Raw genomic sequence first — 12,172 nt, 5'->3', positions numbered from 1 at the left:
TGCCTGATGACTAGAATCATCCAGGTTCTTCATTCTTTCTCTCCAACATCACTTTCTTCAATCTAACTTAGTTTTCAACGTGATTAGAGTTTGTGGCTTAGAGTTTTTATGGAGCATGTTTTGAACCATATTCAACTGATGCAATTGTGTGCGTGTGTGTAGCTAGTGCCTTTTTTTTTTTTTTGCTTCTATTGAACTTGACGTTTTTCATTCCAGGTGTAATTGAAAGATGGGAATTAATCCAGGCTCAAGCTCTAAGCAAGGAGCTGAGGATGAAGCAGAACCTTCAGCAATGGCAGCAGTTCAACTCTGACCTTAATAGCATCTGGGCTTGGCTGGGAGAAACTGAAGAGGAACTGGAGAAGCTTCGCTGCCTTGATCTCAGTACTGACATACAGACTATTGAGCTCAGAATTAAAAAACTCAAAGTGAGTTTTATTTCTCTTTTGCATGAGTTACCTTGTAAACCTGAGTGCAACAGATATGTTGAAGAGGTTGCCAATAATTGCAGCCAGTTTGCTCCACATAGCAAGCTGCTGCTGATAAATAAAGTAACTGGAAAAGTGATTTTCTGATTCACCTTTTGACAGAAAAATGTACCACTGGCAATCCAAATGAAGTTTTGAAATAGTAATTCAGTGGAATTCTATAATTCCATAATGTACCAGTAACTCCTGATGGCAGCCAACGCAATGAAATAAAAAAAAATCAAAAACGTGCCAAGTTTCTTCTACTCAAACTGGTAACAAAATGTCTGCTTCAAAAGAAATGCCTCACTGGGGCATACTACTTTGTGTGGAGGAAGGTGAAAGTATCCAAGAGGGTTGTAGCCTACCCAGTGTCACCAGTACAACATAGGAAAAATTTGATGTCACTTTGCAACATTCCTTTTTCTTCTCCTGTCATCTCAGGTTCATCAGAATCTGAATGCTACCTTTTTCATCTCTCTTGTATATTTTATAGCTATAAAGATCTTCGTACATGGTGGTCCACAACTTCACATTCAGTTACTAGTATCTTATAAGCATGGACACAAAAATATGGGACCCAGTGTCAAAATGCACTGTGCTTCATGGTAGGAATGAGGTGACCAGATAGTAAAGATCACTGCTTCCAGCAGTGATCCATCTAAAGCATATTAGTGTAATCCAAATATAGCTGCCATAAGTACTACAAAGGTCACTGTGACATCGTTCTTTTACATAAATGCTGTAGAGTAGGTGGAAAAGGGGGCATTTCATAAGAATTCTGTTATCTCACCCACTCTTTGAAAGCCCATTACTACCCTCCAAACTGAAAGAGGTGGAGTTTCTTTTGTGCTTTCCAGTGTAAACAAATCAGTTTATATACAACTTGTGCTTCTATAAATTGAAGTTGTTTATGCTCCTTGTATGTTTTCTTTTCTCTCAGTAAGAGCTTTTATTTTAAAATACTGTTGACGGCAGTTTCCACTTGAAAACATGTTGGTTTTTATGTTTATCGGCAAAACTGAGACATGAGGGCAAAAGTTTTATTGTGAGCTAAAGTACAGTTGTCTTATGTGCCTTTAAATTTTGCTTGACCTACTCTGTCTTTAAAATATCTGAAACGTGAGCCAGACCTTTAAAATTCAACTATGACTTCAGGCCCTTAAGACTTTACAAGTTTAATTGGCTTGCTCTTGTTTATCCTCACAGTAAAATTTTAGTAGATGTTAAAGAATGAACATTTGCAGAGTCACAGAGTGAGCACAGAAGTCTCGTATCCAGAGTAAAGAAAATGTTACAGTAAGGTACCTTTCTGCAGCTGCTGATGGCAAATCATTGCATTCTTGTGGTACCTTCTCTACTTGTTTTTTTCTGAAAGTCACATGTTTTACCAGTTTCCATTGCTTCCTCCCCTGTCCCACTTTCTCTTATCATCAAGGAGCTGCAGAAAGCAATTGATAACCGCAAAGCAATCGTCTTATCCATCAATCTGTGCAGCTCAGAGTTCACTCAGTCTGACAGTGAAGAGAGCAAGAAGCTTCAAGAACGCCTGTCTCAGATGAACATGCGCTGGGAGCATGTATGCAGTATGATCGAAGAGTGGCGCAACTCATTGCAGGCTGCGTTAATGCAGTGCCAGGTCTGTACTGTGCTTATTTTAAGTTGTCATTATCCCACATATTGAAAATATAAACCACTTTGTTATCTGCTCATTGTCCAGTCTGAAACTTGCCCATGTAAGCTAAAATACGTCTTCTGCATTTGTTTTTCTGAATAATACACCTGCACTACATGAAACGTATTTCCAGCCCAAGATTTTCTAAATATGTTCTCTCTGGAATAGTATTCTAGTATTTTATTGTACACTTCCTTTTAACTTATCAGAGGATAAATTAAAAACCTGAATTTGACTGGAATATTTTGCTACCCTATTAAAATTATCACTCATTGCTTACAGGATTTCCATGAACTGAGTCATAGTTTGCTGCTTTGGTTGGAGAATATTGACAGAAGAAAAAATGAGATTGTACCCGTCAATCCAAACCTGGACTCGGAAATGCTGCAGGATCATCATAGACTTTTGCTGGTAGGATAATAATCACCCCTTTTTCTCCCAAAACACATCACCAAGAAAAACACCTAATCAGATTTATCTTTCTCTTGAGGGTTAGCACTGTATGTTGCATGTTAACACAAAGCTGTGGGACCAGTGTCAGTAACCAACTTGACTTTGGAAGGAAACACCACTCACTTCCATTATTAGCACAACTCATGATTTTAAATCTCAGGGAACCATTAAGTTGCTGTATATCTTCCTGTCAGATTAGAAGTTTGTATACCTTCTCTTTGCTTTCCATTTCATTAATTTCAGGCGTTTGGCTTTGTGAGTTCTAGTTTTTTAGGGTTTTTTTAAGTGCTATTAAAAAAATGTGATGCTTGCCTTGGCAACAGCAAATCAGACGTGAACTGCTGGAGTCTCAGTTGAAGGTGGCATCACTACAAGATATGTCTTGCCAATTGCTAGTCAATGCTGAAGGCAAGGATTGTCTTGAAGCCAAAGAAAAGGTACATGTCATTGGAAACAGACTGAAGCTCCTCTTGAAAGAGGTCACACGTCATATTAAAGACCTAGAGAAAATTCTAGACATTTCAAGTAGTCAACTGGTAAGTCACATCTTTTTCTTCCTTGCTGTTTGTTGGGCACATTTCCCACTGTTTTGACTGTCTTTCTCTGATCAGTGCTGTTGGCTGCTCTGTTTCAGTTGTTTGCAGTACTTACTAAGATTGTAAACATTTAATCTTGAATATCATAAAGTTATCTTACACTTCAGAATGTAAATATCTCTTGTGATATGGTGGGGGTTTTCAATTTGGTAATTTTTTCTATTTTGTATAGCAATAATTATTGAATATATTGGTTTGTTTATCCTGGTATTACTGAATCAGTCAACTGGCAAAGTATATGAGATAATTTTTCTAGTTGCAGTACTGAAAATTAGAGCGTGTCAGTTATTATTGGAAAGGAAGAAAATGCTCACTCTGTCAAAGAGAGAAAAAAAGCATAAAATAAATTCTGTATTAGGATAAGAAGTCTGTCATATACGTCTCCTAAGCTTTGAGCTGTACTCCAGATCTTTTCAAATTGTCAGGTATCAGGATATTTGAGAGGGAGTTACACATCTTTGCCAGCAGTAACAGATACAATGATTTCAGGGTTTTCCTTTAGTTTTTTTGAAAGTCTTGGATTAGCAGAGTGCATAAAGTGTGAGAACTCATCTCTTCCCTCCTTCTAACGGATTTCTGCCTCTTAATTAAAGTCTTGGTGGTACCAACCTCTTCTTGTAATTAAAAGGCCAGTAAAGAACAACTTTTTCCTCTGTATTGGCTTTGGTGGAAAATGTGTCACCTAAAAAATTAAGTTTTAACCACCTGTTTGCTTTTCTTTTCCTTCAGGGCTGACAGAGAAAACATGTACATGTAATGCCTTAGCCTTTTAAAATTTGGTAACAAAATTTAGCTTATTTGCCTTAATTTATTTTATTTGCCTTGGAAATAACTTGGAAATAACACTGCTGGGATTTCACCAGGGTAAAACTTTTAGTTTGCTTACCTCAACAGCTAGTTGCTGTATTTTTGAACTGCATTCCCTCTGAACTTTAGGAATTGTCCTCATGGTCCTCCGATGAATTAGACACATCAGGCTCAGTGAGTCCTGTATCTGCAAGAAGCACTCCAAGCAGACAGAGAACGGTAATTTCATGTCATGTATTTTCTTCCATCTCCTGGGTGGGACCTCAGATGTCTACAGTAGTTCTAGCCAGCTGGGAGTCACCCCTTCTCACTTGTTAGGAAAGGAAATGGCATAAATGAAAACCAAAACACAGCTGCTTTCCCCAACCCTGCTGCATATCCCATCCTGCATGAAATCAGAAGTCGTAAATACTATCTGAAACCAGGGCTGTCAGTGTGGTCGGTTTACCATGGTATGGCATGTCGTGTCTCTTGTATTTTGCTCTAGTGATGGCAGCACCCCAAAGTCTGGTCTTGTCTGGTATAATCAGTCCTCCATTTCTGTTTGGCCTTCTCTTCAGAGCTGCTTCATCAAGAATCTCAATAAGTTTTTTGTCATTTCTGATGCAGGTTGCAGACGGTCTTATTGAGACTTTGGATGAATGGCTAAGTAGAGCTGAAGGGCATAAAACATTACTCAAAACAGCTAGTTGCACAGGACCTAACCAATGGCTATGATGGCAACTCTGGAGTTGCCCATTTACATCGCTGGCACAAAATTCAAGAAATATAGCAATACATGCCTAGTACTTAACACTTCCATACTCTGAGCCCAAACTGGAACTGCAATTATTTTGTCTTTTTCTGCAATTCTATTGGTTGATTACTTTGCTTTTTTCCTTAGTTCTTAAAACAATCAGGTTGGTTTGCTTTTGTTTTGTTTTTCCATTTGCACTTTTTTGTAAAGCCTCTGAGTTCTGTCTTGATAAATTTATCGCTCTTGAAATTGATTTATTTTTTGGATTTTTTGTTTACATTCACTAGTTTCCTTTTAGATGCTAGTATGAGAATGTAAAGGAATACTGGCTTTTCAAAAGGAAAAAGAATATACATCTTAACATTTTATTTCAGAGGTCAATGCTTTTGTCTTTTAAATTTAAACTTAAATAATTAATAAAAGCTCTGATATCACAGATGTAACTTAAGTATGCCTGACCATTACAGGAAATGGAGAAGTATTTTACCATAAAATCTTTGTCTAAAGAGTATGTAGAATTATGATAGGTTTCATCTTAAAATTTTAATAAGGATTTGTTTATCTCTAGTTTTTTAGTGTTTATGTATGTGACTACTTTTTTCTTTTTCTTTTTGGCCATAATATATAGCAAAATTTCATTTTTGTCCATAATGTGTAGCTAAGTTGTATGATTCCTTGGGTCTAGTTTTCAAACTTCTAGATTTTGCACCCACAATCTTGAACACTGAAGTGATACTGTTTGGAATTTCATTGCCAAATATACTGATGCTAAATAAATAAATATTAATACAAAAAATATAGTCTGAATTATAAACATCTAACTGCATTGAATATTCCAACATATAGCTGTGAGTGCAGGAATTCACATACAGTTATTTGGCCTTCAAAATTGTGGGGTGGAGAAGAGGCCAGACTTGTCAAAGGAGGCCCTTGGACCTTTTTTCCTTGAGAATATGAATTTTGTACATGTTCATTTTGAAATATATATATTTTCAAATATTCAACTTCATAAGATTTTCTCTATTTCATATTACAAATTATTTGAGCTAAATTTTTAGTGATTTCTTTTTAAATCCAGAGCTACCGTTCCATAAACATAATGACTAAACTGTTATTTTTGAGTTCACTGGATATGTTCCAATAATTTTCATACTCATGTAGGTGCAAAGAAAAGCCAGTTTCCTTGGGTCATGGATATTGGTCACTTCATTTGATTCTTTTTTTTTTTTATGTTTCCTTTGCTGCACTTTTAATTTAGTTTCATCAGTAGCTTGTCTTTATTTGCCTGGACTGAACATTCTTCTTTCTTTACCCCCTGTTCATTGCAAACAGCCACGGGGCAAATGTAGTCTCTCACAGCCTGGACCCTCTGTCAGCAGTCCACATAGCAGGTACCTTATTCTCCTGGTTTCCGCACTCTGTTCTAGAACACCAAGAGGATGATGGAAATTGGCCGTGATTCCTCTCAGTCCACACCAACTTCATCAGGTGGTCAGGACTTAAACAAGTGAAAATTTCCCTTTTGTTGATAGTCTGACAAAAGGGGCTCTCAATTACTTCAAATTCTTTGTTAAATAGAAATACAGGCTAATCCTTGAACATCTACAGCTTTTGCTTCACAGAAGTTAATCAACATTTATTTTTTATATGCCTGATCAGGGTGAGTGTGTGTTTACAGTCATGACATTTAATGATTATTTTATTTTGGCGTGATTTAACAGAAATGCCAGTAGGTTCATGGCAAACACTTTTTATCATCCTCTTTACCTCTAAATATTAAATTAAAGCAGGTTATAGGCCAATGCCATATTCTAGAATTCACAAAACCCACAGATCTGGATGAGATATACTAACATCCTTTTCTTTATTTCTTTTTTTTTCCCCCTTAAACGTTTCGTTCAGTTTGTGGGTTTTTAATACTTCAGACTCAAAATTAAAAGTCAGAATTTGAGGTTACTGAGATTTGAGATCACTTTCTCTCCCCTCCTAAGATGACTGCAATATTACATGCTAACATTGCCATGACTTGCCAAGTGCTTGCATCCATGTGTTACTCCGCGAGGAGCACTGCCCCATCTCTCTCTGACCAGTAGAGAGCAGGCTTGCTGCTACAGCTTTTTGCTTTCCACCGTGTCTCCAGCAACCTGTCATCTCTGCAGCTAACAGTGCTTCTGCATTCTTGTTGTTGTCAGTGTGATGTGTGTACCTTCGCTCTTTCACTGATCAGTTTACTAGCCTCTAGAATTACGAAGTTAAAATATATTTGTTCTTATTAAATCTAATAATAAATCTCATTTAACCTAAATCTCATTTATTCTCTACATATTAAAAATTACCTAATATGTTTTTTTAAAAAATCCTATTAAAGTGAAAGATTTTATGTTTGAAAGAAGGGGACACTACATTTAATAGTGATTGAGCAATAAACAAGCAGACAAAAAAATACCTTAAGATTTTTTTTTATGAGCAAAATCAAGAATTTATTCAGCAAAGTTATTCTCAAATATAAATGAAGTAAAGAGTAAAACTACTTATCATGTAGATATTTACATGAACACATTTAAAAAAGTTTGCTTTACAGGTGTAATTAGTGACTGTGAGTAAAGTGGCATAGTTACAAAACCACATGAAAGATAGAACAAATAGAGTATCTTTTACTGCTTCCACTGACACTAAGAAGCTGCCTATTTTTAGGTTTGTTTTTTTTTCCTTTGAAACATGAGGAAACCACACAAAAAACAGGGGACATGTATAAACTCCACTTTCCTTTCTCATGGAGGAAAATGATTATTCAGTTCCAGTCTGCTATGAGACTTGGCATTTTGTTTCTTGTGGGGAGGGGAAAAAGGGAGGAGAGGGGCTTTACTCTGCAGCCATTAACATCTAAGAGGAGTGGAAGATGTCTTTGACAGATCAGCATGCTCGCACTAGCACCGTTGTCCTCAAGAAACATATTGTGTGTGCTTTTCCACTCTCCTGTGTAATCAAACCAGTTCTGTCAACCTTCTGAGGTTTCTGGTTGTAGGTGTGAGCCACTGGCTCAAAGAGCAGCTAGCAGTGCTTTGCAGCTTTGAGATCAGCCTCTGTTCTACCAGTGGCATTGGTGCGGCACCTTCCAGATCAAGTCTTTCCAGCACTGTTTATTAACACGTCTTGTAGCAGTACAACACAATGTTCAATTTGTCATTTAGACAGGCATGGAATATGAATGAGTCACTGCTGAATAGGAAACTTAATCAAATGCGCAAGCCAGACAGGTTGTGGTTGATGTATAATGTGGTTTTAACTGATAATGCGGTACAAGCTGTCACTATGTTCTTTAATATTTAGACATGCCTCTGATCAGAGTACCTTGTGTTTGATCTTGCACTGGATCAGCAAACCCTGTTAGAGTTCAGTATAAAGGAAAAATAAAGTTAATCTAAAAGGTCTGTCACACAAGAGGTTGTGAAGGAAAATTCATCTAAAAAATTAGAGAGACCATGTTTTTGTGTATAACAAGTATGATATCATTTTGTCTTCTCCGTCACAGCAAGAAGACAAGCATACATAGTGTGATGCTAAGCAAGGTACAAGCTTAAACAAGATGTTACATTGTGGATTTAAGTAAAATTTCATCCAAGAGGTATTAGTAATCATGGGCTAGGTGGGAAAAGCAAATCCAAGAAGCAACTCTTCTTTCCTCACCAGTTTAATAGAGCTGTCATAAGTGTAAACCTGGGTCTGTGCCTGTGAATTTTTTTGAAGTGATTAAAATGTTAGAAGATTAAAATAGCGGTTCAGTTTGCTCAGAGGTGTTTACATTGTCTCTTTTGAGCAGCTCTGTTAAAATCTTGGTGCCATAGTGCCAGCCTCCATTTCCTGCTCTCCCCAAGCCTCCCCAAATGGCTAGTGGATCTTTAAAGGTCACTTGCTGTTCCTGGAGCAGACCAAGCCACAGCATGCTCTGGGTCTTTGCCCATAAAATGGTAGTCATTGCCACACAGTAGCTCAAATATGTGTTTTGGGCTTGGCTTGCCATGTTTTTTTCTCACAGTTATCTCCCATACTCTCACTTAGACCTGGTTACTTAGACTTCATGTTTAACTGCTCTTGAGATAGACATATTCATCTGCTTTGCAGGGTAAGCCAGGTCTAAAGTTGGGGTGATGTGATGCTGAGATCTAGGGAGAAAATTGAAGTCTCGAAGTGAGAATGCAGCCAAATAAGGATATTCCTACAAAGTCTCTTAGGCCACCAAGAGGACTCATTGCCTGCTCTTGTAGGCATAGCATCACACCTTCTCCTTCAAAACTCCACTCTTCTAAAATCCAAGGGAGCAAAAATTTCAGTAGAGGTTGCTATCAAATTTAATTTCTCTGGAAAATATCCATGGCTACTAGATGTAGTAGTTTGGTTTTGCGTCAACATTATCCCTTCTTTTATTTTAACAATGGTTCACTCTTTTTTCTGTCTGTTCTGCACTATTATATAAAAGGCAATTTTAGTGTCTCTTGGGTGATATATCAGTAAGCTCAGCTCTTCATAAGAGAAATACTCAATTTTTTTTGCATCTTTAAGCTTTTGTAAGTTTGAATTCATCTTCCAGAAGTATGCTAACCAAAATGATACAAACTGCTCCAGGTGAGATCTGATTAGGGCCTTATAGAACATCTTTAAAACAACCCCTCTGATCTTCTGGAAAGCTTGAACTGAAATATATTCTAAAATTTCTTTTTTCCCTTTTCACAGCTATTCAAAAGCCACATTATTGATTTCTGACTATCCCGTGTTAAAAAACTCTTACATCTCTTCATTATCTTTAGAGTGTGGACTTCCAAATTTATATCAGAAGTTTTTATTGCTACCTTATGTACTATAATCTTGAACTCCTTGAGCTACTTCTTGAACCTATTGGATTCATCCACTTTTTTTTCTGTTCAAGAAGCCAATCCTATTTGGTATTTGCAAAGACCTTCAGCATCTGTCATCATACAACTGAAATTTACTGTTCTTATATTTTGTGCAATAGTCTTTTCATAAAGATATTAAATTAAAACTCATTCTTGATTAACTCCAGTAATAACATCCTACTAGCCCAGCAGTGCCTCTTTCAGTGTAAGCCTATTGTCTGCATTCAATTAGTCACTTACCATTAAACTTCCTTTATTTATTCCTATCAGCTTCACTTGAATGATAAATTCCTTTTTGAAAATTTTTCAGATACATACTGCAATACAGATAGGTTACTTCAACCATATATTCCTAGGGAAAAAATATCAATCATCTTTAAAAGAAGGTTCTCCTCTGAGCTGAAATTAAAGTTCACTTTGACCATTCTATCTGTAGCCTGATAAATTAGCTTCTCCTCTCTTGAAATGCTTAGAAAATAGTTGAAAAGAGTTCCAATATCACTTGCATTACAAACTCTGAAAGTAAGGGTAACTACTGCTTGCACTTAGGTTAATATTTGAGATTTCTTGACATGAAGAAGATTACTGTTGGCCAGGTCTGCAGCTGTGCTTCTCTCTTATCTACTTAGTAGGAATTGTGTACGGAGTGAGTAGCAGATGGCCTTCCTTCCTTCCTTCCTTCCTTCCTTACAGTGTGACAAATGGAGGAGCAGTCAGAAGAGAGACAGCTGAAGAGGCAAGCTCAAGGAGAAGAAATTACATTTTTCTCTGAAGTGGCATACAGTACTTCAGCTTTCCCTTCTCCTGCTAGACTAAATAGGAGTTCTAGTCCTTAAGAATAGTGAATCTTTTTTATTAACGATGTATATTTTTAACCATCTCTGCTTACCAAATCCATTAAACACTCTAAGCTGAGCCATTCCATTTTTCAGCCAATTATGTAGATTACAGAGGCAGTCGTACCTGCAATAAACACAGGCAGTACAGCACTCAGCCTTTTTATAACTCCCCCTCTAAAAATGTTTTTGTAATGTTTCATTATTTGCTTATTTAATTGTTTCCATGCAGCATTGTTCTTCAGTACCCTATTTCACTGCAGAAAAAGTGGTTTGACATGAATTGTTTTAATTTTTGAAAGAAAGTTGATGTTCCTTGTTGAGTTCAGCCATGCAGCTTAAACATACCATTCTTTCTTCTTTTTTTGGTAAAGCACAAAGCAAAAAGTGCTGGATTGTGCTGCTAAAGTCATAATCAAAAGAAAAGAAAAATTAGGTGCTAACTTTATCTGCCCCCTTTTGATTCCACTTTTTGGAAATTCACCTTCTGACACCCAATGTTGCCCCAGAATAACTCTGAGGCAATGTAGAAAATTGAGACTTCACTCTTTATCAAAAAGCAGTTACCAACTGCAGAAATCTGGCCTTTTTTTCATTGAGATTAACAACATTTATACAATGATAGCCTTATAAACAGGTAGACTGTGCAATCAAATGCTTGGAAGGTAATTAAGCACTCCTCGTTCCCTTTGTTCCTACCTCAGTCCATTAACTTTCTGTCTTGGCATTCTCAGACAGTGGAAGTCCTGATCTAATTGAACTTTAATATGGAATGCTCTGATGCTGTTAAATGTGCCATATCCTTTCAATATGTTCTTTACAATACATGATCTTACGTTATGTGATAAGCAGCTTTCCATCTGGGCTACAATAGCATGGATTCAAACAACACAAGGTACGATATTTTGATCATCACTCCTTCCTGGGCTATTCAGTTTCAAGTTAATAATTTATCATACCTGAGTGTTTATCTCTTGGTCATCTGAACTTTACTAAATCTGTCTGGCTTTGTGGAAGTCTTCTCTGTGGGGTGCTACACATATATAAACAAGAAAAGAAATAATTCTTTTCTGAACATGTGGCAAGGGGATCCCTGCTAAGCCTGGTATTGTTTTGAAGAAGATATTTTCATTTTTGAATGCTTCCTCACACAGATTCAAATTTAATCCTGGGAGACAGGATTAAAAGAAGAAGGGGAAGGCAAGGAAGCACTAAGGAACCATCACTCCCTACGTGCTTCACTGGGGATCTCCCACTCCACGTTATGAGCATTTTTATCTCTTAAACTCTAGGAAACCATAGGTTTTCTGAGGCCTTATAATCATATGAACCATGTGAACATTTTATAGCAACATGTCTGAGGCAAAATTTGTGACATAATGTCTTAAATTAAGAGTTCTTGAAGCAAGTTACTTGAAGGTTCTGAGTTCTTCCACTTTTGGCTAGCACTAAAATACAGTACCTTTCCATGTACATTGAGACTATCAGATTTTATCTTTCATACTTACTCTTTTCAGTCATTCACTTATCTCAAAACCTGTCATCTGTATATTAGAGCTCTTGACAGTTTCAGCTAAAAGAAAAATGTGAAATTTATGTCTTTATCCTTCATTAAAATAATAGATTGGATTTTTGTGCTTTATTTGAAGTGTCCCTTTGAAAATATTTGTGTTAAATCTCTCCTGCCTCATAGACACATGATAGACACGT

General features: G+C 36.8%; 1 protein-coding gene across 20 annotated transcripts in view; it reads left to right on the top strand.

Annotated features, from left to right (window-relative positions):
• SYNE1 (spectrin repeat containing nuclear envelope protein 1) overlaps positions 1-12,172 on the top strand; it is a 309,124-nt gene that overhangs the window by 295,060 nt on the left and 1,892 nt on the right. For 18 of the 20 annotated variants that reach the window (XM_027688509.1, XM_027688518.1, XM_027688501.1 and 15 more), the window contains 6 exons: positions 217-428; positions 1,906-2,106; positions 2,425-2,553; positions 2,919-3,131; positions 4,128-4,217; positions 6,067-6,125. In XM_027688509.1, the coding sequence (XP_027544310.1) occupies positions 217-428; positions 1,906-2,106; positions 2,425-2,553; positions 2,919-3,131; positions 4,128-4,217; positions 6,067-6,125 (904 nt within the window). The remainder of the gene's footprint in view (positions 1-216; positions 429-1,905; positions 2,107-2,424; positions 2,554-2,918; positions 3,132-4,127; positions 4,218-6,066; positions 6,126-12,172) is intronic. The other 2 variants (XM_027688460.1, XM_027688450.1) reach the window with 1 other exon arrangement.

Source organism: Neopelma chrysocephalum, unplaced genomic scaffold (genome assembly GCF_003984885.1).
Source record: "Neopelma chrysocephalum unplaced genomic scaffold, ASM398488v2 Primary Assembly neopelma1_23, whole genome shotgun sequence".
In the NCBI taxonomy this organism is placed as follows: Eukaryota; Metazoa; Chordata; class Aves; order Passeriformes; family Pipridae; genus Neopelma; species Neopelma chrysocephalum.
Note: the sequence above shows the minus strand (reverse complement) of the source record. Positions and strands in the feature narration are given on the sequence as shown.